This window comes from Lasiosphaeria miniovina (genome assembly GCF_030549165.1).
Source record: "Lasiosphaeria miniovina strain SMH2392-1A chromosome Unknown B0T26scaffold_6, whole genome shotgun sequence".
Classification (NCBI taxonomy): domain Eukaryota; kingdom Fungi; phylum Ascomycota; class Sordariomycetes; order Sordariales; family Lasiosphaeriaceae; genus Lasiosphaeria; species Lasiosphaeria miniovina.
Window position 1 is genome coordinate 2044028 of NW_026848225.1, and position 26745 is coordinate 2070772.

The 26745-nt window shown below is 56.7% G+C and overlaps 8 protein-coding genes across 8 annotated transcripts; 4 read left to right on the forward strand and 4 right to left on the reverse strand.

Moving 5' to 3' along the window:
- Positions 1–286: 286 nt before the first annotated feature.
- Positions 287–7499, forward strand: B0T26DRAFT_805265 (uncharacterized protein). The gene is made up of 4 exons (XM_060447152.1): positions 287–346; positions 441–1005; positions 1065–1152; positions 1207–7499. The coding sequence occupies exons 1-4, from the start codon at positions 300–302 to the stop codon at positions 7155–7157; spliced, it is 6651 nt and encodes a 2216-aa protein (XP_060292894.1). The 5' UTR covers positions 287–299; the 3' UTR covers positions 7158–7499.
- A 19-nt stretch (positions 7500–7518) lies between these two features.
- B0T26DRAFT_412791 (uncharacterized protein) lies at positions 7519–8188 on the reverse strand. Its single transcript, XM_060434874.1, has one exon. The coding sequence runs from the start codon at positions 7922–7924 to the stop codon at positions 7577–7579; it is 348 nt and encodes a 115-aa protein (XP_060292895.1). The 5' UTR covers positions 7925–8188; the 3' UTR covers positions 7519–7576.
- A 748-nt stretch (positions 8189–8936) lies between these two features.
- On the forward strand, positions 8937–11403 carry B0T26DRAFT_742985 (Neutral/alkaline nonlysosomal ceramidase; the record flags this gene model as incomplete). Its single annotated transcript, XM_060444196.1, has 3 exons — positions 8937–9605; positions 9692–10222; positions 10285–11403. 3 exons carry the CDS (start codon positions 8937–8939, stop codon positions 11401–11403), a joined length of 2319 nt encoding a protein of 772 aa, XP_060292896.1.
- B0T26DRAFT_722133 (uncharacterized protein) lies at positions 11063–11732 on the reverse strand. The gene has a single exon (XM_060442578.1). It carries the CDS (start codon positions 11595–11597, stop codon positions 11400–11402), a length of 198 nt encoding a protein of 65 aa, XP_060292897.1. The 5' UTR covers positions 11598–11732; the 3' UTR covers positions 11063–11399.
- A 413-nt stretch (positions 11733–12145) lies between these two features.
- On the reverse strand, positions 12146–13578 carry B0T26DRAFT_754773 (N-acetylglucosamine-6-phosphate deacetylase; the record flags this gene model as incomplete). The annotated part of the gene is made up of 2 exons (XM_060445866.1): positions 12146–13138; positions 13207–13578. The coding sequence occupies 2 exons, from the start codon at positions 13576–13578 to the stop codon at positions 12146–12148; spliced, it is 1365 nt and encodes a 454-aa protein (XP_060292898.1).
- Positions 13579–15001: 1423 nt separating this feature from the next.
- B0T26DRAFT_412857 (glycoside hydrolase family 3 protein) lies at positions 15002–18400 on the forward strand. Its single transcript, XM_060434875.1, has 3 exons — positions 15002–15512; positions 15621–16895; positions 16951–18400. The coding sequence occupies exons 1-3, from the start codon at positions 15263–15265 to the stop codon at positions 18312–18314; spliced, it is 2889 nt and encodes a 962-aa protein (XP_060292899.1). The 5' UTR covers positions 15002–15262; the 3' UTR covers positions 18315–18400.
- Positions 18401–19619: 1219 nt separating this feature from the next.
- On the forward strand, positions 19620–21698 carry B0T26DRAFT_742988 (uncharacterized protein; the record flags this gene model as incomplete). Its single annotated transcript, XM_060444197.1, has 5 exons — positions 19620–19783; positions 19878–20763; positions 20947–21015; positions 21088–21503; positions 21581–21698. The coding sequence occupies 5 exons, from the start codon at positions 19620–19622 to the stop codon at positions 21696–21698; spliced, it is 1653 nt and encodes a 550-aa protein (XP_060292900.1).
- Positions 21699–22563: 865 nt separating this feature from the next.
- Positions 22564–24311, reverse strand: B0T26DRAFT_653832 (uncharacterized protein; the record flags this gene model as incomplete). The annotated part of the gene is made up of 3 exons (XM_060438497.1): positions 22564–23011; positions 23067–23639; positions 23716–24311. 3 exons carry the CDS (start codon positions 24309–24311, stop codon positions 22564–22566), a joined length of 1617 nt encoding a protein of 538 aa, XP_060292901.1.
- Positions 24312–26745: the final 2434 nt, after the last annotated feature.

Here is a 26745-nt window from a genome sequence, read left to right on the forward strand (position 1 = left end):
CGTCCCGGCTTGCCAGTCGCCAGTCGCGGTCCTCGGCTGCTCCTCGAGACAAACTCCATGCCCCCGTGCTTTCTCCCTCCTCCACCTTTACACTTTCTGCTTGTTGGTGCAAGGACATACACCAAAACAAGTGGTCCTCAGGTGTCAGTGTCAATGATGCTATTCAGAACTCGCCAGTGACCTCGACACCGGCCACTATGATACGCTCATTGCGCTAATATCCTTCTTTTCTCGGTTTGCCTGCTCCATTGACTGGGCCTTTTTTATTTTCCTTCTTTTGCGAACCGGCGTCGTCAAACATGGCAGTAGAGGGTGCGACCCAGGCCTTGATCGCCACCTTCTCTTTGTACGTTCCGTCTGCCGCCGTGATGCCCGCGATGGCTGCGCCTTGGGGAGGTTGTGATATGTGGTGCGCTAACTGGGTGACATGGACACTCTAGTGGAATTCTGTTAAACGCGGCCATTTCGGCCCTCGTTCTTTTCATCAAAGGCCATGGCACGACGGTATTCCGGGACGGCCCGAGGCTGGTCCTCCTATTGTTTCTCTTCAGCTCGGCCCTGTGGGCTCAGATCGACTTCATTACCATCATTATCGATACTTCAAAATCGTCGATGCCATGCCAGATTGGCATCGTTTTCTCCACCATTTTCGACCAGCTAGCGAGGTTCTCGATCGAACAGTACCTGTTATGGGCCATGAGCAGCATCAGCACCAAGCTTACCGTGGCTCAGATGGTCCCGCAGCTATTGGTTCTCGTTCGGTTTGTTGCGGGAGCTGTGTTCGTGGGCTTTACTCGACCGCAAACCGATGCATTCTGTCTTGCCACGTCGTCGTCCCTCCCTGTTGCGATTCTGGTCATTGCGTTGGATGCCGTGATCCTCCTGCTCCTGTTTTGGAGGGCATTCTCGACTGGGCTGGTCGCAAATATCCAGAAGCGGGGATCTGGCTCGGGTCGGAGCAAAGCTCTCATGCTCATCATGCTCGGGCTTGCCGTCTGGACTGCGGTAATTATACCTATAGCCTTCCCAACACGATAGCCCGAGCGTCGCTGACAAGCTTCCAGACTAGCGTGACATTGATGTTGGGAATGAGATCCATGGATCTCATTGCTAGGACCGCCGTCCCCGCAATCGGCTTGACACTTTTGATTAGTATGCTCATTGCCTCCAACTATACCCTGTTTTTATGATTAACACAATCTCTAGCTGTCCTTACTGGGTGCGCTGGGTTACTGGCTTCCCTAAGAGGGTCGCAGTCTAGTCCCCCCGAAGCACCGTCGCCTAGACGTATGAATATCAGCCGCGATATCTCTACTTCCGACTCCGATTATCCTCCTAGCCGCTACGAAGACATCAAGGAGGCGGCTATTCGATCATCTAAGACGTTTGTGAATCCAAGAGAAGCGCCACTTGTCAAGGACGAGACCGGGGTCGGACTGCCAATTGTTGCTCGGCCCATCACCGGCGTGGCGGGGATTGGCGGGGTTCCAATACAAGGGGTGCTGTTTCCTCCACCACGACTAGAGGCAGTGACAGTGCCAGTCCCTGCCCGAAAGCTCGAGACTTCGGGATCTCTTAGGTGGAAGAAGAATCTGTTTGACTTTGGAAAAAGCGGCCCCGCTGCGGCGATCTCGGCTGGAAGGATAACCATCAGCAACCCGATTATTCAAGACAACGACGACCCCCAGAATCCGCTGAACAAAATCCCCACCATCGGCCTCGAGGAGGCTGTCAAGGCCGAAAGGGAAAGGAGAGCCGGAATGCCAGTGGACTCGGATCCGGTAGTTAAGCGGCCGGCTCCTCCGCCACCCAGCGTGACTCCCGAGGAGGCCTTGAAGAGGGCTGTAAGTGTCAAGAGAAAGGAAGTAGCGTCCATCTCTTCGCAGCCGAGCATGATGGTCTCTATGGCCCTCCAACCCGATGCCGGCGGGATAAGCACGTCAGCACAGCTTTCACCTGGCGGTGACGAAGTCCGCCGAAGATCCCCACGGCAATCCACTCAATATCAGCAGCTGTCACCCGTCCCGGCTGAGCAAGTTCCCCAGGTCCTACAGGTTCCGCAACCTGCCATGCTCCCCAAGCCTCAGGCTCCGCAGGCTCGGCAAGCTCCGCAAGTTGCCCAAGCACCCCAGCCTTTGCAAGCTCGCCCCGTATCACCACCGCGCCAGGAACCCGTCAAGGCTGTAGCGGTACTTACACAGCAAGGTCTCCCAAGGCCAGAGATTAGACCTTCCAGGGCGCTTCTGCCGTCTCCAAAATCACCGCAGCCTGAAGCGCCAAAGAACGCTGTTCAGAGACGGCCGACGATTGGGCTACCCTCAAATCCGCGCGCACGTGGCTTGAAGATAGTTCAAGAATCTGGCCTTCAACGGCAACAAACTGTCATGTTCGTCAATAACATTGTGTACAATGATCCCACGGTTGTCCAGACGATCATTAAGGGCGCCAACGATCGAGCAATAAAGGGCGCGGCGGCTCCCGATACCCCCGGCACTGCCCGTTCAGTCGTCAATAGACCCCGGCCAATCCCACGGAAAGCCCCCGAGTCCCCAGCCCAAGCGAGCCCCGCCATCAACCACAGAAGGAGCAAGTCCGGCGGCTCGTTGAGCCGGAAGTCCATTCTGACGTCAACTCCGGGTAGCCCGACTCAGCTCCCGCCACTTCCACCTCCCCCGAGGAGTGCGGGTGTTGGGCTTCGGCCGCACCCTAACGACACCAAGAGTATGACGTTTGACGAGAAGATGACAATGTTCTTTCCGGCCCCTCCAAGCGGGAAAGGGACCAAGCGAAGATCGTCTGTCCCTGAACTGCCGCCAATTCCGGCAACATATCTGGATGACTCCTCTCCAACCGAATCTGAGCGCCGACGTTCTAACAGAACAACGAGAACGTCTATCAGAACTGGGAGCATTCTAGATGTGGATGAGATTACCCGGAAGCCGCTAGGGGAGACTTACCAGCTAAGCCCGCTCGCGTACCCAAGCCTTGCAGATGAGGTTGGCAATTCCTGGCTGCCAGGCATCTCTACCGAAAACGAGAGCCGCAAGACACCAAACACAAAGAATCCGTCAGAACCAGGCGCGAAACGTGCATCGTCTCCACTAATTCCTCCAGTACGCAGTTCAGCTTGGACAGAGACCACCGATACCAGAACTCGAGATACTCGTGATGAATTAACGACGAACTGGGGTTCCGTGTACTCTCCCGAGCTGGCTGTGAGCGTTCCAGTTCCGCAGAAAGCCTACCCCACTGCCATACGAAAGGGCGATCGCAAGGTTTCTGGGGCAGCTAAGACGAACGCCCCCCAAGGGGATAGACGCGATAGCGATGTCTTGCCCAACGTCCAAGATACAGCTGCGAGCCAGAAATCGGGTGCTCGAGGGCCGCGCTCCGAGTCGGAAGTTGCGGCTAAAGCCAACCGTGCTTCTCAGGGCCAATGGCATCGACGGGTTGGTGACGATTGCCCAACATTCTCGGATAGGAAGGAAAAGACACGCTCAAGGAAAATGTCACCGCCCACGCCACTTCAGCTCAACTCGATTGCCAGGAAGAACGCCATTGTCATTCAAGCAGAGCCATCTCCTCTTGAATCTCCAGAACACGCGCTGCAGCAGATCCAGGCCCAGCTAGAGAAGTTAGAACAGCCTAATTCGGGTGCTCTGGAGACACCGTCGCGCCGTCTAGCGCTGCTGGAGAACCTTGAGAAGGAGATAGGACAGCAAGAGGATCACTGGCAAGAGATGAAGCATGACATAGGCCGCGATTCATTGTCCAGCGTCCAAACCACATCGCCAACGAAACGGAGCTCCCGTGTCGAGTCCTTGGTGGTTCCTGTTAGCATCAATCAGGATGCGTCAATCAGGGCCAGTATTGGGGCAGAGCGAAGGGCATCGCGTCTTGCTCGGCTGCGATATAGCGGAACTATTAAGCCCAACGACACGGCGGCACACAGCCCTGAGGGACCCCGAATGAACAACTGGCAGAAGCGCCTGACAGAAGCCCAGGTGGAATACATGGACGCGGCAGCAGAACTGCTTCGCAATCGAAATGTCAACTACATGTCCCTGTCCAATGCCCAACTTGGCAGTCCCACTCCTCCGGATTCGGACCAGTCTGACGAGGAAGCGCCATCCCTCCAGGCGCGGCTAAAAATTGCGATGGCAAAGCCAGCAAAGAAAGTGCCCGAGCCAGCATTGCTATGGGCTCCAGCGCGTAAATGGAGAACCGCACACACAAGTTTGCTCTGGGAGCACGTCAGGAAGAGTGCTTCAGAACACGAGCCCTTGCTCCCCGGCCTCTCTGTTAGGCCGGCGCAAAGAAAAGAGACGGCTCCTCTCCCTATACACAGCTCGCAACTCTGGCGTAAGCCTTACTGGAATGTCAACCACGCGGCTACCGGGCTCTGGCGACCGCCTTGGGCCTCTGCCGCACCTCCAGCGGAGTCGATGCGACAGTCGTCACAGGCGGGATCGCAGTCCCAGTCCCAGAAAGCCCCGCGACCGCTCACTCAGCGTCCACCCCGCCGAAACAAGCGAGTGACTCTCCTCCCCGATATACTCGAGAGCCCCCAGCCCTTGCCTGATAAGCGCGGGACACTCGGGATTTTCCAGTTCCCCTGGGGTGAGAGATCCGACACTGCCTCCATCCAACCGCGGCCGACTAGAATGGCCATGCCTGGGACAATGACTTCGGGCGGCTCGTCCGGCAGTGCTGCTGCCGAGGCTCGGTTGAGGCAGCTTGAGGCAGCTGAATACTCTTCGTCCTTCTTTGATGATTATGACGACGATGAAGACGGAGAGCGAAACTCGGACGAGGGGGAGGGCGACGACAGCGACGATGGATTTGACGAAACCACTCTCTGGGAGATTGCCAGCCTTTTGAAGACGGACGACGTGCCCTCCAAGAATAGCATGTTTCTATCGTCGACCTCGGGCTCGGTCGTCGATGACTATATGGACGAGTTCCCCTCCGATGACGAAGACCGATCGTCTCGAGAGCAATCGATTATGATCGGCCTAGCCGAAGAGCCCCAAGAACTTCTCTTTGAGCAGCCCCGCGAGCCTCTGGTACCAGAGGCGCTACGCATGACGGAGGCTGCAGTGGCAGGGCGGCCCACTCTCCCGACCACGGAAGAGGGGAATGTGGCTCAAATCTCGGCACCGGGATTAGCCGCTGCAACACAACAGCCGAGGCCATCCATGATTCCTAGACCGGTCCCCGCTCCAGTGGAAACGGCAGCGCCGGCCCCCGCTCCGACCCCCGCACCAAAGCCGTCCCAGATACCCCGCCTTGCACCAGGCGAGATAAAGAAGGCGAGGATGACACGCAAGCAGGAGTCGGTCGGATTGTGGGATCGACCAGAGAAGCAAAACAAGGCTGCTTTGGAAGGTCTCTTTGAGGTTAACCCCAGTCGAACAGAGTACCGCACCACGCCCAACGAGCCGGCAGCCGGGTTTATAAACCGTAAGCCTCGCCAAGCAGGCCCTGCACAGCTCGAGAAGGTGTCATCGATGGGCCTCTGGGTGGCTAGGAAGGAGGAGTCGTCGGCAGGTCACTGGCTCGCCGGGGGTGTGGTCAAGACGAGCAAAATGCTCTGGGCAAACAGCAGACCGAAGGCCCGGGCTTTGGAGGGAGGTCTCTTCCAGCTTGACCCCCATCGAACTGACTACCGGACAACATCTTCCGAGCCGGCCGCGAAGAACATGGATCGTAAACCACGCCAGGTCGAGCTCAAGCCATTGGAAGTTTTGCCGTCGACGGCACTCTGGACAATCAAGAGCAAGCCAGAGCGGGCCGAGCAGCATTGGATTATCGGCAAGTTGAAATCCAAGGCAACGACCCGGGGCAAGGTGCCAGCTACTCGCGCGGACTGGGAGGCTGCTCTGAAGGAAGCAATCGCGGCCAGCTACCCACATACCAAGAGGGCCAGGCGAGTTGTGGCTACCCCGGCAGACTGGGACGCGGCGCTTCATGAGGCTCTCACCATCTCAGCTCGACCGACCTCGCCTCCTTTTGACGCTGCTACCTGTCACCCGGTGTTTGCTGCCAAGTCTCTCGCTACCCGTTCGGAGTCGTTCCACCCGGCGGCTACAGGATACACCTACGACGTAGCCGCTGTCCACCCTGTCTTTTTCGGCTCGCTAGCCATCACCTGCCCCGTGGAAGCCGTCCACCCTGTCATGTCTTCCTACGTGGCCAAGAAGCTCCGGCACCAGCGCTCTAGTTCTAGGCGTAGCATTCACGACCAATCCAGTTCCCGTAGCCGTAGCCTGAGTCGCTCGGATAGTCGGGGCAGCCGGCGGAAGGAGGAGATGATGGTGCCGGCACGCGTGCTTGAGCAAGTAGACAGCGATCTCCCTCCGCCGGTGCCGCGGTTTCCGGCAGAAGTCGTCGAGGCATTGTCAAGAAACGCCATGATCCAAGCCCAAGTAGAGGCACTAGAGCAGGAAAAGATCTTTGTCCAGCGTGCTGCGCAGGAGGAGTACAAGCGGAGAGCGTCCATCGCTATGCTCGGACAGCCTCTGGCGGAGCCCGAGCCTATGCCGTCGAGACCAGCCGAGACAGTGCGCTTCGACGCATCACAGCAACGCTTATCGATGGGTGTCCAGACGGTGGAAGACCTGCAGCGCCATCTTGAATCACAGGCCCAGGTCCGCCAATCGCTCATGTGGACGACCGACTCGGCGTCGCCCGCAGGGCAGAACAGATTCTGGTCTCCGTCCTCCAGCCCGCCATCCGCCAAGGCACAAGTGCCTCGGTCAAATCTGTGGTCTCCGAGCCGTCAGCCATCTCGACCCAGCCGTTCCTCGACGGGCTTATGGACGCCTCCAGCGACGAAATCGTCGGCTGACATCTCAGCGGCGGCCAAGGCTCCTGGTCTGGCTGTGACAACGACGGGTGAGGACGCCGAGGCTATTGCCCGCCATGCGCGCGGTCGCAAGACGAAGCAGGAGAAGCTGTGGTACGAGGAGATCCTCGCGCGGATTGCAGCCTTTGAGTCCGGGATTGATCCGTCGGCATCGTTCCCAGGCCAGGAGATGTGGACCCGCGGCGGGAGCGAGGGCGCGAGGCGGAACGCTGTTCGGGGCGGGCACAAGAACTGGCTGTCTGATGCTAGAGATAATAATCGAGTGAGTCGTGTGGTGCTGCGGTACTGAGGGGGTTTGAGCGGAGGCAGTAAATGGTAGTTGGCACAGGGTGTTTGAGGGGACGGGGGATGAATACCTGTGTTTTTGTATCTCTTTCAACTGCTCGAGGCACACGCATGTCCTCCTTCTGATACTTACTGTACTTTTTTTTATGTCGTATTCTACTTTGTGTTAGTTGGCAAATATCTACCCAGGCAGGTAGTTTTGTGCATCCTAGCTCTTAATCACGGGCATGTCCAATGTCTTTTTATCGTGAGCTCTTCTCTCCTTGCGCCGAGTTCAAGTGAAACGGATGTTGCTTTCTCGCTTCTCTCCAACTCATCATTTCAGGGGCAAACAAGGCTCGGCCAGCTAATGTCACCTACTAATCTTGCTATACATTTTCTCCTTATCAAGTACGGTACATACCTACCTACCTACCTACCTATCTAAGTGACAACAGAGTATGTACGTACAAACATGCAATAATAGAACGAGGAACTACTGAGCTTGGGAGATGGATCATTAAACTTGTTTTTTGGGGGGCCATCGTAGCAATCGTAGGGAAAGCATGATTCGACCTCGCCGCCGACGACAGGGGCCGAGGCCGAGCCGCCCAGATTCGATTTCCCGGCGTAGCCCAATGAGCTTGTCGCGTGCCTTGGGAGCGGGATCTCTCGCAACGTCATTCCGCCACCTCCATTCCATTCCCCGCATCGTCGCCTGGCCTGCAGAGGGGGAGATAGCCAGGCACAACACAACACACACACACACACACACACACACCTATTGTACATAGTGTGTTATTATAGCTTGTTTGAGGTTGTATTCTTCCCGGAGCATGCCTCCCCAATGAGCACTCGCACCTGCCCGCGTGATGCATGCTCCCCCCGACAAAATGCACCGCTGCCCGCTTGCTAGCAAGCTTTTGGTCCGAGTGCCTTGGGGCAAGGAAATAAGATACGTAGAGACGGGACGGATTACTTCATTTGTTGTTGTCGAGGCGTGTATCTCTGAGGTCGCGAGGCACACGGTTGGCTCGTCGCCCTGGGATTTCATGTGCAAATAAATGCCTGCGCTTTCGGGAAACGAAGATCTAGACCTGATTTACGGAGAGGAGCTGAGCCATAGGTGTGTACATACTGTACCTCGGTGGTTAATTGGCTTGGCGCGCACTGGGACTTGCACGCGAGAGCTACCTCACTTACACTAGTAACTAGCATGGCGATGCTGAGGTCAACCGACCTTTATCGTGACCGACAATTTGATTGTCTTAACCTCATCCAGCTGACGACCTTGGCCGAACACACGGAGCAAGCCATTCATGGCGATGAAGCCTGGAAAGAACTGGAACAACAGGGTGCGCTGCCGCTCTGCCAGGGCAGTGGCTGCCGACCTCAAATTGCTTGGTCTCAGGTTGGTGTCGCATCTGCTTGTTCATAAAGGGAAACCATCGCCCGATCACCGATTACCATGGACGGCTCGCTCCTTCCTCCCCCTCCCCCTCCCCCGCCGACTTCACCACTCGACCGACTTGCTACTATCGGGGCAAGAAGGTACGGTGAGAGTAGCACTAGTAGTAGTGTAACGCACCCGGCCGTTGTGAGGGAACTTTACTACTCAGTTTGGGCACTCTAGGAAGGAGCAGACGCTGGCCAAAACTTGACTGGGCTTTTTTACCTTTCACGGCGGCAAGAGGAAGGGAGCTTAAATACTAGAGGCAGGGACGCAGAGGTTGCCGGGGTTTTAAGTGCTACTAGTGGTACTGCTGGCACCTCGTTAGGTTCCACGCCGTCGCCAACATCCACCATGCCTTCCCAGTACGCATACCACCGTCGAGGCGGAGTCGCGGCGCCTAGGAGGGACATTGCCACGGCGGTTGCTGCCGTGTCATTGTTCATTCTGGCGCTGGTGGGCCTTGCCCAGCTCCGGGGCTCGCACGGGTACGGGTCTGCGACAACGAGGACAAAGTTTGCGCCGCAGGGGCTCCACGGCCATGGCGACGACCACGCGCTGCAGAGCAAGGCCAGGGCCGCCGCCGTGGGCGACAAGTACCTCGTCGGCGTCGGCAAGGCCGACATCACGGGGCCCGTGGTCGAGATCAACATGGCTGGCTATGCCAACACGGCCCAAGTCGGCTCGGGCCTGCGTCAACGCCTCTACTCGCGCGCCTTCATCGTCGCCAACGTCGCCAAGCCCGCCGACCGCTTCGTCTACCTCGTCCTCGACACCCAGTCGGGCGACACGGCCGTGCGCTTCGGCATCCTCGAGGGCGTCGCCGCTCTCGGTTCTGCCTACTCCGTCTATGGCAAGCCCAATATTGCCGTTACTGGCACCCACTCGCACAGCGGACCCGGCGGCTGGTTCAACTACCTGTTGCCCCAGATCACGAGCCTCGGATTTGACAGGCAGGGTTACCAGGCCATTGTCGACGGCGCCGTGCTGTCCATCAAGCGGGCGCACGAGTCGCTTCAGGAGGTGCGATGTCCCGCCACCACCAAGCCCCTTTTTTTCCCTGTATGCCTTTTGCTAACCTCGACTTGTCTTGCCTGCTGCTACTCTAGGGCTATCTTGACTTTGGCACCGTAAACATCACGGATGCCAACTTGAGCCGGAGTCTGTATGCCTATTTAGCCAACCCCGCGTCGGAGCGGGCCCAGTACTCCGACAGCGTGGACAAGGCATTGACGCTGCTGAGATTCAGGAGGGCATCCGACCTCAAAAGCATCGGCGTGTTCACGTGGTTTCCCGTCCATGGGACGTCGATGCTCGGCAACAACACCCACATCAGCGGCGACAACAAGGGTCTCTCGGCCTACCTGTTCGAGCAGTCCGTCAAGGGAAACAGCCAGGCCGCCGACGGGTTCGTGGCCGGGTTCTCGCAGGCCAACGTGGGCGATACTACGCCCAACGTGCTGGGGGCCTGGTGCGACGACGGGTCGGGCGCCATGTGCAGCTTTGAAGAGAGCACCTGCGCAGACGGCAAGTCGCAGTCATGCCACGGCCGCGGCCCGGCCTTTCAGAAGCTTGATCTCGGCGTGTCCAGCTGCTACGAGATCGCTAAGAGGCAGTTCTCGGGAGCTAAGACTCTATATGTATGCTGGTATCTTCAGAAACGGAATCTCAGAGATCTAGATGGCTAACACGTTCGTTGTAGAACTCTCTAGACTCTGCCTCGACGGCCGTCGTAGGGCCGACGGTCAAGTCCTTCCATTACTACAACGACATGCGGTTCTACAAGTTCTCCCTCGACAACGGCACCACCGTCCAGACGTGTCCAGCAGCACTCGGCCACTCGTTTGCGGCTGGAACGTCTGACTGGCCCGGCGCCTTCGACTTTACCCAGGGCGATTCAGGGGCGCCGAATAACCCCTTCTGGTCTGTCGTAGGAGGGCTGCTGCGCGTGCCCTCGGCCGAACAGACAGCCTGCCAAGCACCAAAGCCCATCCTCCTGGATGTCGGCGAGATGAGCGTGCCATATGCTTGGAGCCCCAACATTGTTGACGTACAAACCTTCCGCGTCGGCCAGTTCATCATAATCGTCTCGCCGTCCGAAGCCACGACCATGGCCGGTCGGCGGTGGCGCAACGCCGTGAAAGCCGCCGCGACAAGTCTCTCCCTGACCAACGGCGTCGAGCCGACGGTTGTCCTGGGCGGGCCCGCCAATACATACGCGCACTACGTGGCCACGCCCGAAGAATACGGCATCCAGCGGTACGAGGGCGCCAGCACGCTGTTCGGCCCTTGGGAGCTACCCGCCTACATCAACCTGACGCTCAAGGCGCTGCCATACCTCGCGCCGACCGCCACCGGCGCGCCGCCGCCCGGCCCCTCGCCGCCCGACAATCGCAACTCCAGCCTCAGCTTCATCACGGGCGTCGTGCAGGACAGCGCGCCCATCGGCTCCAGCTTCGGCGCGTGCACCGCGCAGCCCAGGCCCGCCTACGCGCGCGGCGACGTCGTCAACGCCACCTTTGCCGGCGCCAACCCGCGCAACAACCTGCGGCTCGAGGGCACGTACGCCGCCGTCGAGAAGTTGGGGTCAGACGGCACGACCTGGGCCCAGGTCCGCAGCGACGAAGACTGGGCCCTCGTCTACACGTGGTCCCGTACAAACTTCGTCCTTGGCTACAGCGCGGTCGTCATCTCCTGGGAGACGAGCGCCGCGGATGATGGCGCGGGCACGTATCGGATACGCTACTATGGCGACGCGAAGCCGCTGATTGGTAGCGTGAAGCCGTTTACCGGGACGAGTAATTCGTTTAAACTGAGCTAGGTTCTGGTGGGGGTTTGTGAATGGAGGGAGAGGGGTGCGGATATATATATATATATATACCTTGGGAGGTAGTGAGGTTGGAAATTGGATGGATGGATGATGGCATATATACCTTGCCTACTTGAGTACGGAGTACTTGGGTATGTTTGGACCCGGATGTAATTAATTAAATTTTCAATGGGATGTGCATGCATATTGGGTAAGGCATGATGGATTCTTCATCTTCATCTGATCTGGTTCCGAGATGTCCCTGAGATTCCTTGATGAACTGCCCTGAGACGCCCTTTTTAGACTGAAGGGTATATCTATCACTCCGAGTCTCCGGTTTTTATTATCTAAGACGGTTTAACTATGGTATTTAGAACGTATAGGTTTTGAGATGTGCTACTTCTTGTCCTGACTACCTATCTAAGTACCTTTCCGTCGTAAATACTTATATACAGCACAGCTTACAAGGTAGATTAAAATATCGGATGACAGAGATCTGGGATTACTACAATTCAGAGCGCTGTGATGACATGACTGCCAGGCAAATATCTATCAATACCCTCGTTTAGTGTGTCTAACGGGAACAATACAGGTGTATTCTTGCAGTCTTCTTTTTCCCTTATCTCCCCCGCTGCCTCTATCCATACTTAGGTATCCATGTCTACGTTCTTGCTTTCGGATCATCTAACTGGATAGGGACATACTGTACCTAGCCTCTACAGAGAACCTGCCGGAACCACCGCCCAGCAGCACCCTAAAGTCCCTCCCCGGCCTCGGCCTCGCTGGCCCCGTCAAAGACCTTTGCGCCGAACTTCCAGACCTGATGCACCGCCAAGCTCCTGCCCCTGCCCTCGACTGCCCCTGTCTCATCATCCAAGACAACCAAATCGGCATCGGCGCCCGCCTCGAGGCTGCCCTTGGCCGGCTGCACGCCGAGCATGGTGGCCGGGGTGGCGGTGACGGCGCGGAGGGCCTCTGGCACAGAAGCGCCGGACCAGCGCAGGAAGTTGTTGACACAGTCGAGCAGCGCGATGGAGCTGCCGGCGATGGTGTGGTCCGACCCTTCGAGCAGCAGTACCGCGCCCTTCTTGGTGATGAAGTGGTCGGCCGCCTCACCGCCGTTGGTCCACGGGTACGTGCCGTCGGGCAGCCCCACCAGGTGCATGGCGTCCGTCACCAAGATGAAGCCCGCCGAGTGCGCGTTCCACGCGATCTTGGTTGTTGCTGGGTGCAGGTGGATGCCGTCGGCGATGATGCCAAAGTACGGCCGCGAGCTGTTGTTGTTGTCGTTATCGTTGTTGTTGTTCGCGGTGCCCAGCACACCAAAGATGCCCGGGTTGCGGTGGTGCAGCGGCCGCATAGCGTTGAACAGGTGCGTGATCATGGTGGCGCCTGCGGCCACGGCGGCCGACGCCTCTTCGTACGTGGCTTCCGAGTGCCCGATCGAGCAGACGATGCCGCGCGAGCGGAGCTCGGGGATGATTTTGGTCATCTGGCCCAGCTCGGGGGCGGCCGTGATCATCTTGACGGGGATGGGGAGTGCTGTCCCGGCGACGGCTGGGTTGATGTTTTTGGCCCCGTACATCTCCTCGAGGTCTGCGATGCTCTCGGCCTCGCGGAGGACCTTTGTGTTGTGGACCCCGTTCTTGCCGGGGTTTAGAAAGGGGCCTTCGAGGTGGGCGCCGAGAGACTCGGCCCCGTCCTCGGCGACCCGCGTCCTCCCTGACGGGCCGAGATGCGGAAGAACCTAGTTCGGTAAGCTAAGTCCATGCTCCATGCCATGCCCGGCTTAATAGGAGACACGGCGTCACTCACTTTCTTGTAGAGATGGCTTGTCTGGCTGGTCACGGTGGGGACGTACGAGGTCACTCCAGTCTGGACGAGCCTCCTGTTCAGGTCGCGCACCTGCTTGACATACTGCGACATGTCGTCCAGGACGGTGGAGAAGTTGAAGCCATAGGCGCCGTTCAGCTGGCACTCTATGAAGCCCGGAGACACGATGCGGCCGCCGAGGTCAATAGTCTCGTCGGGTAGGATGAGCTCGTCGTAGAAGGTCGACTGGCTGCGGAGGATCTTTCCCGTAGCCGAGCTGACCCAGATGTCATCCCAGACCAAGTCGCTGCCGCGCACCAGCCGGCAGTTGGTCAACTTAGTGATGCCGTTTCCGGGGGCGGTTGCCAACGGCATGGCTCAGGGCGGAACTGACAGCAACTGAACTGCCAGTATGGTAGTAGTTGGTCTTGTTGTAAGGGGGGTTCTCAGCCAGGCCAGTGGTCCTGAGTAAGAAAGCGTTTCTGTGCCATAACTAACAGGGACATGAGAACACACACACACACACAGAGAGAGAGAGACGGGACATTAGGGGAATAATAGCAGACGAGAGTGGTTGCTGACTACCTTGGCTTGCGCCGATAGAATCCGCCAGACAGGGCTTAGTGATGCGTTGAACCACTCACTTACTCCTCTCAACCCCTGAGCTCGAGCTGCCATCTCGCATCCACCGAGCTGCCAATGCCGCCGGCGGAAGCGCCATGCAAGTGACGCAGACCGGGCACCTGGGTACCATGTGTTCCAGGTTTTTCGAGTTCCACAGCTTGGGATTTTGGAAATAGCGGTCATCCAGCAGAGGTTACCTTGGCTTACCTACAGAAACATGAGCCCCAGATAACCGCCGAGATAACCACGTAGGTAAGATAGGTTGGTAGATGGATGCAAACAATGTCTTGTTCTCAGTTGACCCTTGCTAGTTGCCTTGGGATTCCAACTGGGCGTCCACATGGCCACTGTCCTGCTTTGCATCGGCCAGACAGACAAGCCCTAGCCAGGCACTTTGTCGCCCCTGCATCAGTGGAAGTTTGCTTGCCACAAGGAAGGTACGGTAGTATGACAAGCAACTTGGTACAATGTGAGGTGTGCTGTGCTGTACTGTACATTACAATTACAATACGATACTCGTTGGTGCGGCGCGATGAGCGCGGTGGTCTTGTTGAACATGGAAGCAGAGGCACCCCTTATTGGAAATTCACTCCAAGCTTCTCTCTTTGGCCTGTCTCAACTTTTGGCTCGTGCTACTTTGGTTTGTTGCAGACAGCTCTTGCCTCCATCCAAAGTCTCTGGGTCCAAGGGCAGGAAGTAGCAGGGGATGTAACGTTGCCGGATCGCAGCGAGAAAGAGGCTGGATAGTACCTACCTAATGCGGCTAAGTGCGTTTCCGCTTGTTCCTTCCTGCCTTTCCTCCGTTCTGCGATTTCCAATTGATTCCCGCTCGCCATTGGCTGCCTGAACGTGGAAGGGCCAGATGGAAGTTCTTGATGGGGTTCAAATGGGGTCTTGCGTCTGTCAGTGAACGAGGAAGTCGCAGCTCTCCTCCCCCCTCAGCTGGTGCCACAAACCATTCAGTACCTCAAGCTGTGCGCTGTGGACAACAGATTTGAAGGTACTACCCACCTCAAGGCAAGGTAGCCACGGGAGCTAGCCAGACCCCCCGAGGCCCACCAGTGACAGTCTGGTAGCTCTACTCCAACAATCCCTCTGGATACCCTATCACGCATAACCTACCTCGATGAACGGCGGGCACTCGCCGCAGATTGTTGTTACACCTGTGGCCAGTCTCACCCGAGCGACCACCTCAGCACTGCGACAGCCAACGACGAGATGAGGTGATGCCGCCCTAACGTGACAACCGCCCCACGACCACCGCCTCGGACTACCTACTAGTACCTACCTGTCAATCAACATGGCTAAGTTGGACGCGGACCTGGACCCGCTATGGCAGGATCTGGACTGGTAACTCTCCCCCCCCTTGCCCTTCCTTGCCTTGGCCCAGGGGCGCCTTCGTCATTTTGCACCCCCGTTGCCTCAGCGGGTGCGGATGTATGTCCCGTGGGCGGCCCGATACCGTGTTGTCGGATCGACGCCCTCGCCGCTGTCCCGGCCGGGAAACACACACGCAGGATGTGCTCATGGTGTCCGCGGCTTGCTGACAAGATGGCTTCTCATCAGGGCGATTGGCCAGATGCTGATTATGGGATGGGACGGCACCGAGGTCACGCCCCAGATCCGTCATCTCATCGAGGACCACCATCTCGGCTCTATTCTCCTGACAGCGAAGAATCTCAAATGTTGTCTTGCCCTGCCCCGACTCTTGTCTCTGTGAAACCCCCCTATAGGAGCATGTAATGCATACGGGGGAGTATCGAAGGTTGCTAACGTACGACTGTTGAAACCAGCTGCCAACCAGACGGCCAAACTCGTGCAGGAGCTGCAGACTATTGCCCACCAGGCCGGCCACCCACACCCCCTGTTAATTGCCCTAGACCAGGAGAATGGCGGTGTAAACAGCCTCTTTGATGAGGATTACATTTGCCAGTTCCCTAGTTCCATGGGCCAGGCCGCCGCTGGCAATGCCGACCTAGCATACAAGATTGCCAAGGCTACGGCAACAGAAGTGTCGGCTGTCGGTGTCAATCTAATCCTCGGGCCCGTGTTGGATGTCCTCACAAATGCCCGTTACCAGCCGCTCGGCGTCCGCGCTACCGGCGATGACCCGCAGGAGGTATCGCAGTACGGCATTGCCGCCATGAATGGCTACAAAGACGCCGGACTGGCCACCTGCGGGAAGCACTTTCCCTCTTATGGGAATCTGGACTTCCTCGGCTCCAGCTTGGACATTCCCATCATTACCCAGACCCTGGAAGAGCTCTCTCTCAGCGCTCTTGTCCCGTTCCGCAATGCCATCGCTACGGGGAATCTTGATGCCATGTTTGTTGGCGGCTGCGGCATAACGAACCCTTCCATGAACGTAAACCATGCCTGCCTGTCTGACCAGGTCGTTGACGACCTTCTGAGAAACGAGCTGGGCTTCAACGGCGTCGCCATCTCCGAGTGTCTTGAGATGGAGGTTCTCCGAAACGAGATAGGGGTCAAGACTGGCACGGTCATGGCCGTCGAGGCCGGTTGCGATCTGGTGCTGCTTTGCCGTGCTTTTGATGTGCAGCTCGAAGCCATCTCGGGGCTCAAGCTCGGAGTCGAGAATGAGCTGCTCACCAAGGAACGCATCTATACTTCCCTAAAGCGTGTTCTCCGCATGAAGAACTCGTGTACCTCGTGGTCCAAGGCCTTAAATCCTGCCGGAATCTCTTTGCTGTCTAAAATCCACTCTGGCCACCTCGCGCTTTCTATGAAGGCGTATGATGACTCGATCACGGTCATGAGGGACAACGAAAAGCTCCTTTCTCTAAACGAATCTATGCACCAAGAAGAGGAGCTGCTCCTGCTGACCCCCTTAGTGAAGCCACTCCCCGCGTCCTCTCTGACCAAGAGCATCCTCGAGTCAAAAAATAAGACGGAGAGCACACCGACAATGCACGACAAGTGGTCTCACCGCGACCGTGGAGCCGCCATGAGTGGCGAGGGCGTTTTCAGGGAGTTTGGAAGGTCTCTTGCACGTGCCCGACACGGCAAGCTCTTACATACTTCTTACACTGCAAACGGAGTACGACCGGGTTAGCATGAGCCGCTTGCCTATTATTTATCTCAACAGCTGCTAACATGTAGTAGTCCACGAGAACTTGATTCACCGGGCATCTTGCATCATCATTGTGACTGCCGACGCGAATCGCAACTTGTATCAGGCTGGCTTCACTAAACATGTCGCCATGATGTGTTCGATGCTGCGAGCAAGTGGCCAGAAGAAATCGTTGCTGGTTGTCGCTGTCAGCTCACCATACGATTTTGCTATGGATAAATCTATCGGGACATACATCTGTACCTTTGACTTCACCGAGATGGCCATGGCCGCCCTTGTGCGGGTGCTGTTCGGCGATTTTGCGCCGCGCGGAACACTGCCGGGTACATTGAGGAAGAGCAAAAAGGTGCTCAAATCGAGGCAGCACTGGCTGGTTGAGCCATACAACCGGGATCGTGACGGAAGAGGCCTCGACGACCTCCTCCAAACCCTTGCCAGGGCAAGCGCGCCAAACTACCAGTTCTTACAAAAGACAGGCGCCAACACGTTCGAACTCTCCAACCCAAATATCGGCGAAGCGCACTTTGTCGTACGGAACAGCAGCACACAGGCTCTCTACGGATTCTGCGCGACGTACTACACGAAAGGAACGGGAATTCTTGGCGCCATCTTTGTGGACCCGGCGAAACGCAATGTGTCGATTGGAAGATCACTTCATCGCAGGGCCCTGCGAGGCTTAATCCAACAGCGGGGTGTCATGAAGATTCAGCTTGGGATGTGCTTCCCTGGGGTCTTCTTGGGGATCCCCGCAGATGACAGCGCCGGACTGAAGGCCTGGTTTGCTGGTAGCGGCTGGGACCTGCAGTTCCCGAAGCGATTGGTGAATATGGGCATACCGGAGCTGGCCAGCTGGAGTGCCCCCGAGGGCTTATTACAGAGCATCCAGAGAGCCAGCATCAGCTTTGACCTTATTCTCGGCCCGGATAACGCCGAGAGCGTCTTGAACCACGTCGGAACCCACGCCAGCCCCGAAGTTTTCGACTTGTATAAATTTGCGCTGCAAGAGACGAAGACGTGCGGCGTTGTGCGGGCCAAAAGCCCCGTCGACAGTTTGCTAGGCACCGTGATTATCTGCAGTCCCGGAAGCCCCCTTCACAACTATATTCCATCGCTGCAGTCTTTTAGAGGCGAGCTCGTTGGGGGCATTATTGCACCTATTGTGCCGTCAACTGCCCAGGCTGCACTGGTACTCCAGGGGCTGGCTCTAATGGGCGTGAGACAGAACAAGGCACACAAGTCAGCCAGAAGTGTGCTGAGCTGGGTTACAGACGAGCTGTACGAGCCGCTTTTGGCAATGGGATTTGATGTGCTGCAGGCTTTTGAAGAGATTACAAACTCGCCCGAAAGTGTGAGTCTTCTTTCAGCATTTTTCGAACTAACAAGTGGCCGCAACTAACCCTTAGACAACAGTGGACAGACCTTGGATAGTGAGCTGTGTGAAGAGTTTTGTTGATTTCTGGTTTGACTAATTTAAGAGACATACTAGGGTCATGTTCATTCATATATTCTATGCGTGGAGGAAATGCGTAGTGGATTCCTTGAGGAATCTAGCCCGCAGGTGAGACATCTATGGTGGGGGATAGGGTGGTGGTGCAGGGACCATCAGGTGGTCCCGGCTAGGCCAGGCTTGGCCCGTGCCTAGCAGATATTCTATATATTGTGTCTTGTTGTGGTTATTCTGAAGCCTACGGTTACTTCCTTTGCGAATCAAATCGACGTCGACTCTCATCCAGGAGATGAGCAGCTGTCACGGCCGCCTCCAGCTGGTGATGTCAAAGGGTTGGGGTTTCCCCGCATAGGGGCGCGGAATTGTCTGGCGGACCCACTCGATTGCGGGTACACGTAGATTCGCTGCGCCTTCGGCCTTATTTCCCCTCAGCGGGCAACTCTTCCCCGCCCCCGATTTTGAGATTCAAACGGCGCCAAGAACACCCGGTGATACGTGGTTGGACAACGTTGTTACCGGCTGATAGAAGCAGCATCTAGACACCCGCAGAGTGCAAAGCACTGTCTAAGAGGGGCAGGAGGCCAGATGAGTCCTGTCCTGTACATGCACCGTTAAGTTCTGAAGGATATTGTCAAGGGAAATCAATCCCATTATCAACCCCATAACTTGAGGAAAGAGATGGAACAGCCACGTGGAGGCCTACTCACATGGTGCCTGCCCGCTTTACACTGCTACCTAGTACGGATGAAATGAAGAGGATAGTATCTTGCCCAAATACGGAAGGAAGTCACCCCATGAAAACAGTTCTATCAGCTCCAGAGGAAGGCGTGGTGCGGGAAGCTACATAGCTCTGATCAACAGCGTTCGAAATGTGTGTGTGCGCCCTCGAACAGGGGACGGTCCGGGTTAAACAGAGTAGTAATCGGCCAGCTCTCCCCACTTCTCTCTGCTGTCCAAGTTAATTAACTGAGAGCCCGGTCCGACAAGTTCTAGACTGGAACCTGCCTTGGCTTTGCGGGCGATTATTGCCATTTTGACCGCAGCCGCCACTCCACTACTATCCAGACTATACCTATACTCTGTAGATACAGATACGATACTGCACAGTGCCTGCCTGCCTGCCTGCCTACGTCGCAGATGAACATGGCTCGTTGACGGCCAGCGCAGGCGCAGATCTCTCGGATTGACGGATTGAGCTCCCTTGGACCGACCGCATGAGCCGCGCCTTCGTCCCGACGCAGCGATGAGAAGGCGATGGCCATGGCCGCTTTCAATTCCCTGCCGGCGCTGTCATCCTCGGGCGCCACACCCGGTGGTGGTGGTAGTGCTGATCCCCTAGGAGGCCTGACTGCTTCGTCGGGCCCCTCGCTCGGCCTCGACGCCTTTGACCCAGACATCGCCTTTGACGAGTCGCTTCTGTGAGTACCAGACCAGACTTGGCTAGGTAGCGGAGCAGAGCAGAGCAGAGCGGAACAAGCTGACTCGTTCGGCTTGCCTGAGCGTCAGCGACAGCGTCAACGGCGGCCTGTCGACGCTCCCCTTCACCCCAACACAGTACGACTTCGAGACCTTTAGCACAACCTTTGAGGACCCGTTTTCGTACCCCACACGACACTATGATGGCGCCGGCGCCGTCGACGCCGAGATCTTCAACGACGATGCCGCCTCGCCCCAGGAGCTTGACAACAAGCTGCTAGGTTTTAGCGCCCTCATCCCCGGCGCCGCCGCCCTTGTTGACGAGGCTGGCCAGTTTGCTGAGCCCAACATGACAGCCGAGCTGTACGGCATGTTCTTCGTCGCCGAGGACGTCTTTGGCGGCGAGAACACGGGCCGCCCCCTCGAGCTGACGTGCTACCGCCGCAATCTCTGGCAGTGCTCGGGCCAGATCACCCTCCCGCGCCACATTGCCCACTGCGTCGATGACCAGGGCCGCCAGATGCCTGTCGTCGACCTCGCCGCCTCCATCACAGCCATTGAGAGCATCGAGGGCAAGTCCACCGAGATCATATCCATCCCCTGGAAGAGCAGCAATCCCCCGCTGGGCGGAGCAACAGGAGCCGAGGATACCAAGGTGGCAAGCTCCCCGCCCAACGTGCCGGTAGACCTCAGCAGCGGCCAGGAGCTTGACGGCAGCCGTGTGACGGTGCCTGTCTCATGGAAGCGGCTTCAGTTCAAGCACGCTACGGCCAACAACGGCCGCCGCAAGGGCCTCCAGCAGCACTACGTCGTGCAGATCAACCTGCTGGCCAAGACCAAGAGCAGCGAGTACATCAAGATTGCCGAGGTCCAATCCGGCCCTGTCATCGTGCGTGGCCGTAGTCCACGGAACTTTGACAGCCGAAAAGATGTGCCGTTGACGGGAGACAAGAAACTCGACCGGAGGACCACAGACCCGCCCGTGTCGACGTCGACCGGGGGCGGGCCGGGCACGAAGCAGCAGCAGCAGCAACAGCAACAGCAACAGCAACAGCAACAGCAACAGCAACAGCAACAGCAACAGCAACAGCAACAGCAACAGCAACAGCAACAGCAACAGCAACAGCAACAGCAACAACAACAACAACAACAATATTCACATCAGTTTCAGCCCCAAGAAAGGGGAGATCTAGCCCAAAACCTTCAGCGCTACCACTCGCTTGGGAATATACAGGTATGGTTCTTTGTTCTACACTAATCCTGGTTAACATAGAAGGGTCTAACAGTTACCCCTTTTCAGCAGCAGTCTGGCGATTGGTCAACACCACAATCGTTCGCCACGCCAAATGTTCACCCAAGCAAAAAGGTGGCAGTCTCACCCGGCCTGACGCGACCTCCAGTGCCGACGTGGGGCTCCGACACTACCAGTTCCAGGGGTAACAGCAAGTTCGCCGGCCTCTCCTCACCGCAGTCCCAGTTGATGTCTAAGCAGACATCGCACGGCGCCGCCGGAGGACCCACGCTACCCATAAATCTTTCTTTATCGGAAGACGAGCGCAGCCCCAACCGGTCTGGCTCCGAAAGCACGCAAAGCCCCCAGTTCGCCAAGTCAATAGCGTCAGTTTCTGCCAGCGGTCCCGCCGGGCAAAACCACCCGAACGGCAGTCCGCTTGAGACGGCCGACATGCTGTACGAGTATTTCCCGCTCAGTCTAGACGACTGGTAAGTCTCCTATCCTACGGTACTGTTATGCTACCTAGCGCAAACGGTCCGCTGACAAGCCTTTTTATCGCGAACAGGATGCCTCCCGTCGACGCCATCTACCGTCCGCATGTCGTGCACCACACCATCGTGCCGCCCGAGGTCAAGGCGCAGCAGATCAAGAGCAAGACGAAACGATATTTTGCTGCCGAGTAAAAGAAGCATGTTATGTGTAGGCCAATATATCTTGGCTTATACGTGCTACAAAGCCCCGTGTCAGCATGGCAATCGATCGGCATTCATCTATATGCGATAACTAACCCGAATTCTATAAATTCTTATCATGACGGAACATGAAGCGAAGCGAGCATTATATCATTGCTGGTGGCTTAATTCTTTTATAGGTGTAATATATTCAGCCGGACTCATTGCAAGGGCGAGTTGGGGGGAGGGACAAAGTCTGTCTGTTTGGCCATGATGAGGGGTATATATTACTGCGTCCCATATTTTCTTTTGGGTTGGGGTGGGTCAAGTGACATTGGATAGGATGAATAGACAATGGATGTAACAGCAGCGACATGTCTCGGCAGCTTGTCGCTCAATGACGTTTGACGATGATTCTTTATACAAATATACCTACCTATTTTAATGTATCCTCAGCTCAAGGCTTCTTCTATAGTTGCGAGGCCGCGATTTTTAGCACGTTAAAATGAGTCCATGTCCGTCGAAAGATTAGGTTCAAACTTAGGCTGATCAAAGGGGTCGATAACCCTAACCCTAACTTTGGTTGAACGACGGAACTCTTGAAGCATTATTATTCCTATATACATGGCGGAAAGAAAGAGAGAGGGAAAGTGGGAAAGAAAAGGAGAGCAATGGTAAAGAAGAACAAAACGCCACCCGCTCTCTACCTATCAGGATACCCGCACCCAGGCATCCGATAATGCAACCAGACTGCCATCCATCCCAGCTCACTCTCGTCTACCACCTCACACACGTTACGCCTCATTGCGATATTGCTTCAAACAGATGCGACTAGCTAATTTACCACTTCGTTAATTTCGGCATTACCATGTGTGGATCACTCTAGCGAAGCTAGCGCGACGGCGGCGCCTAGGAGAGAGCTCTCTTTGGCCTCGACCAGCTCAACAGACCCAGACACCAAACTCGACGAAGCTACGAGCTGGTTTATATATTGCTGGAGGGTATGCCGGTAGCCTGGATACCTCTCAATGACGGAGCCATTGAAAGCGGCCACGACATTGTTGAGGCTCATCTCGGTCTCAGTGTCGGCCGCGAATGGTGAGCCAGCGGTAGTGTCGCGGAGGAAGTCGGTCTCGGTTTCGGCTTTGAGCTCCCATAGCGCAAATAGCGACGCAGCAACGATGGACGCAGAGCGCTTTGAGATGTACGAAGACAGTGTCCGCAATGCGGCCATGTCGGCGGTGCTTGGCGGCGGAACATTTTCGGGTAAAGGGTGCCGAGTCGTGAATATCAGCCGCGCCACTTCAAGTGAAGAGCTACTATCACTGTAGACATGTCAGTTTTTGCGGCTTGTCTCTAAAAACAGGTGGTGTAACATACCCCTCTATCAGGGACAGGGTTTCGGTGTCGAGCGAATATGGCGTCGACAGCGAAGGCGGGACAACACTACTAAATAACCCAGTCGATTCAACAGCCTCGACTAAAGCGAGACGACAAACCTCCCCTAGATAATATCCGCTCACGAGATGCTCTAAAGGCTGGAAATCCGGGCGGGGATGTCCCTTTTTTAGAAGGATATCCCATCTGGTCAGGGGTAAAATGTCGGTTCCAAACATGCCTAGCTCAGTGTTGACAACGACGTGGCTAGCCTTCTCATACCAGCTGTCGGGCCTATCTCCGTATTTCGGCTGGCCAATGGTTGTAACGGGGAGGTGGGCGGCGATGTTGACACCTGTTCCCAGAATCAAGCCGAACCGCGTGGATGGACTAGAGTAAGCCTCGGACAGTAAGGCGGCACTCGAGTCGTTGACAATAGCCGACAGCTCCACGTGCAAGCCCCTCTTCTGACAGGCATTTTTTATAATTTCTCCTAGATCTTGGCCGAGGAGGCCCTCTGCTGCGAGGAAGCCCTTGCCCATGCCGGAGAGTATCCCGCCTTTTGAAGATGTTTGTCTAGAGATATGGTCAACACATGTTTAAGGGGACGAGCCGACGGAGATAGTTGGGGCTTGCATCGGCTGCAACTTACTCAATAGGAAAGCTCCAGGCCAGACCCATAAGAAGGGGGTTCATCAGGCTGTAGGACTGCCCGCCGTCTTGGGCTACTGTTTGTTGTATCCTCTCGGCCATCCAGTCGAAAAATGCAGCTCCACGAAGACTTCGAACGTCGTTATCGATCCTAAAGCAGTCGATTCGTATAATGACGGTCTCGCTCTTGCTGGCAGTTTCGCGACCCTTCAGCTCCACCAAGGCGACACGCAAAGTCGACCCGCCAACATCTAGGGCAAGATAACGGCCACGCTCGGTGCCGCTGGGTAGTTGGTGGTTGTATGACGGGAGCATGCAGGCCGGGTTGGACCGCAGGCCTTCCCGGAATTGGGCCTTCAGCTTTGCTGCAAAGGCTTCGAGACGGCCGTTGGCAATAGGCCCCAGAAGCAGCACCTCGGCCTCGGCAAGGAAGTCGGCCGCGTAGCCCCCTGTGGAGGCGCCCTTGGGGGGCTCGGCATCTTGGGGGGTCAGGGCGCCGGCTGGTCCGACCCAGAAGGCCAGCAGGGCCTGGAGGAAGGACTTGCCCCGGAGAAGAGACTTGAGGGCGGCGACGAGGGCATCCCGTAGCGATGTCATTGCAGAAATGAGCGGCTGCATGACACTCAAGACGGAAAGGCGGCAGAGCAGGGGGAGCGAGGGCTTTTTAAAGTCATCTGGAACCGGGAGGGGTCCAGCATACGAAAATATATGGACATTCGAATTCCAGACGGTACGAGAAAAGTCGGAGGGCGTGTGTCTGAGTGCGTGCTTTGCTGAGGTGCCTTGGTTTCGAGGTACCTGTTACCAAGTCCAGGCCATGTCCGCAGGGAGGAAGACACGGGGCGGGAACCCTGGGTATGGGATCTTAGGAGGGACGAGGACGAGGGCGAGGACAAGGATGGCTTGGATGGCGACAGAACAGCAGCAAAGCAACCCACAACCCACTTTCGGCTCCGAACAGGCGCAACGGTAATCGAGGCCCAGGCCTGAGTGAGTACCTACCTTGAGGAAGGTAGGTAGACAAGAGGTAAACACGACACTACCGGGCCCCTAAAAAGGCTGACACGGGAAAATGAAACCTGCCGGGAGCGCAGGGCACATGGACAATTGGGCCGTGGGCAGCGGGAGACCAAGGGCTTAAGGTTGCCGTGGTATAGGACCGGTAGTAGTGCAATGGATGTATGTGCGGTCTTCGTAAGGTAGGTAGTGGAGGTGTATGGGATAGCACATACGGTACTTGACGACGCCGTGAAGTGACGCCGGCTAGCCCGAGGGTATGGGAGGCACCTTCGCATCCAAGGTAGGTATCCAATATATGTATGTATGTACCCAGGAAGGGCAGTATGGAGGTTGAGGGAGATAGGTGGTATGGAGCCTTGGCAGCGACTGACCCTCGAGAGCCGGAGGGCGCCTCTTCCAATACTGGGAACCTCGGAAACTTACCTTGCCTAGCTGACAACTAAGGTACCTTACCCTAGGAAATGGAAGCTACCAATTCCTTCGAGACATAACCGTAGGTGTGGATTGCGGGAGCCTCTGCAACGACGACAAGGCAAGGAACGTCGATGAACACGCAGCCTCCACTCACTCCCCTTTCCGGTCCCGCCTCAGCAAAGCTGCTGAAGACACCTTAGCGCAGGGAACCTAAGGTACCTGTAGCTTATTCCTAGCCCCTGCCGCCACCTCAGCAGGGCGATGGAGGTGCAGCCTCGGCGCTTTAGCGGCCAGGCCCGCGGGCAAAAGCCACTAGCAATTAGATGGGAGCAAACACAGCTCAGGCTGGGATAAGAACTGAGATGCCAGTGTGGGGGAAGCTTGGGAGCGAATATGCAAATATATTGCGGCCACAATGCAATGGGACCAATGGCAGACGTCGGCGGGACCGGCTTGACGTCTGGCAAGGCTATAGTAAGTGCGCGTGGAGAGAGCGAGTGGCTGATGTGTTTCGCAGGCTGGGAGGACAATAAGGGAGGGATGTGAGTGAGTGAGATGGTGCAGTTCAGTTCAGTTCAGAGACGTCTTCTTCACTGTCCACTAGGCCCCGTCATCTCCCAGTCCTGACAGAAGCAGAAAGGGCACTTGCCTCATTGAGCAGAGGCGTGGGGAGCCAATTGCCTCCCAGGGCCTCGCTGTCCCCGCTGCCGCGTCCATTCTCTATGCAAAGCTTAATGCGAGAGAGTGGAAAAGATGGTCGACAGTAACGGAGAGATGGAGGGGACGTAACGTTGCCTTGGCGGGTCTATCAAATCGCCCCAACTGGCAACAGGCGACTTCAGGCGACTTGGCGCTACAGGATTACACCTACGCACGTTGACGCCCCTGCACGGGACCTGCGCTATAACATGGAACAGAGCAAGACAAGCTTTCTGCCCTGGGTGGTCTGTGCTTGGGCAGTCACGGCAAGTGCATTGTGTAAGGTGTATGTATTGTTTGTATATACATGTCACCGACCGCCAAATGCCACGGGCAGGCGCGTCCGGGGTGCCAGTGCCGTTGGACAAGAGATTCGAGATTGCACTGCGTCCGTCTGCCATCGCTTCAGCATCTCGTCCCGTCTACCGCGCTTATAGTTCCAGGTCGCGGCTGGAGCCCGCAGCGGACAGAAGAAGAATAAATATCACTATCATCTGAAGAAGAATGGCTGGGCTGTCGCTCGTCAGCCTCATTCCCAGAGTCCGGGGGAGCAAGCTGCCTGCTGATGTCACCAAGCATCAAACGCGTCTGACGGTTATTGCTCTGGGCAGGTTTCACTTATTACCTGCCTCGCCTTACCTCACAGAATGCAGCAGCGTCAAGTTACGGGGTGGGGTGCGGCTTCCACCCCATGGAAGTCTTCAACAGCTGCAGTCAGACGACCACGCACTTGCTCCTTCTCCTTCTATACTCTTACTCCAGGCCTCTGTCTGCGCTACTATACGAACCTAGTACACCTAGCCAGCAGGTGCCACCCGGACGGTAGGGATTGTGACGAGCAAGCAAGCACAACGTTGAGCTGGCAGGAAAAAAGAAGGACTACTAGTAACCCAAAACC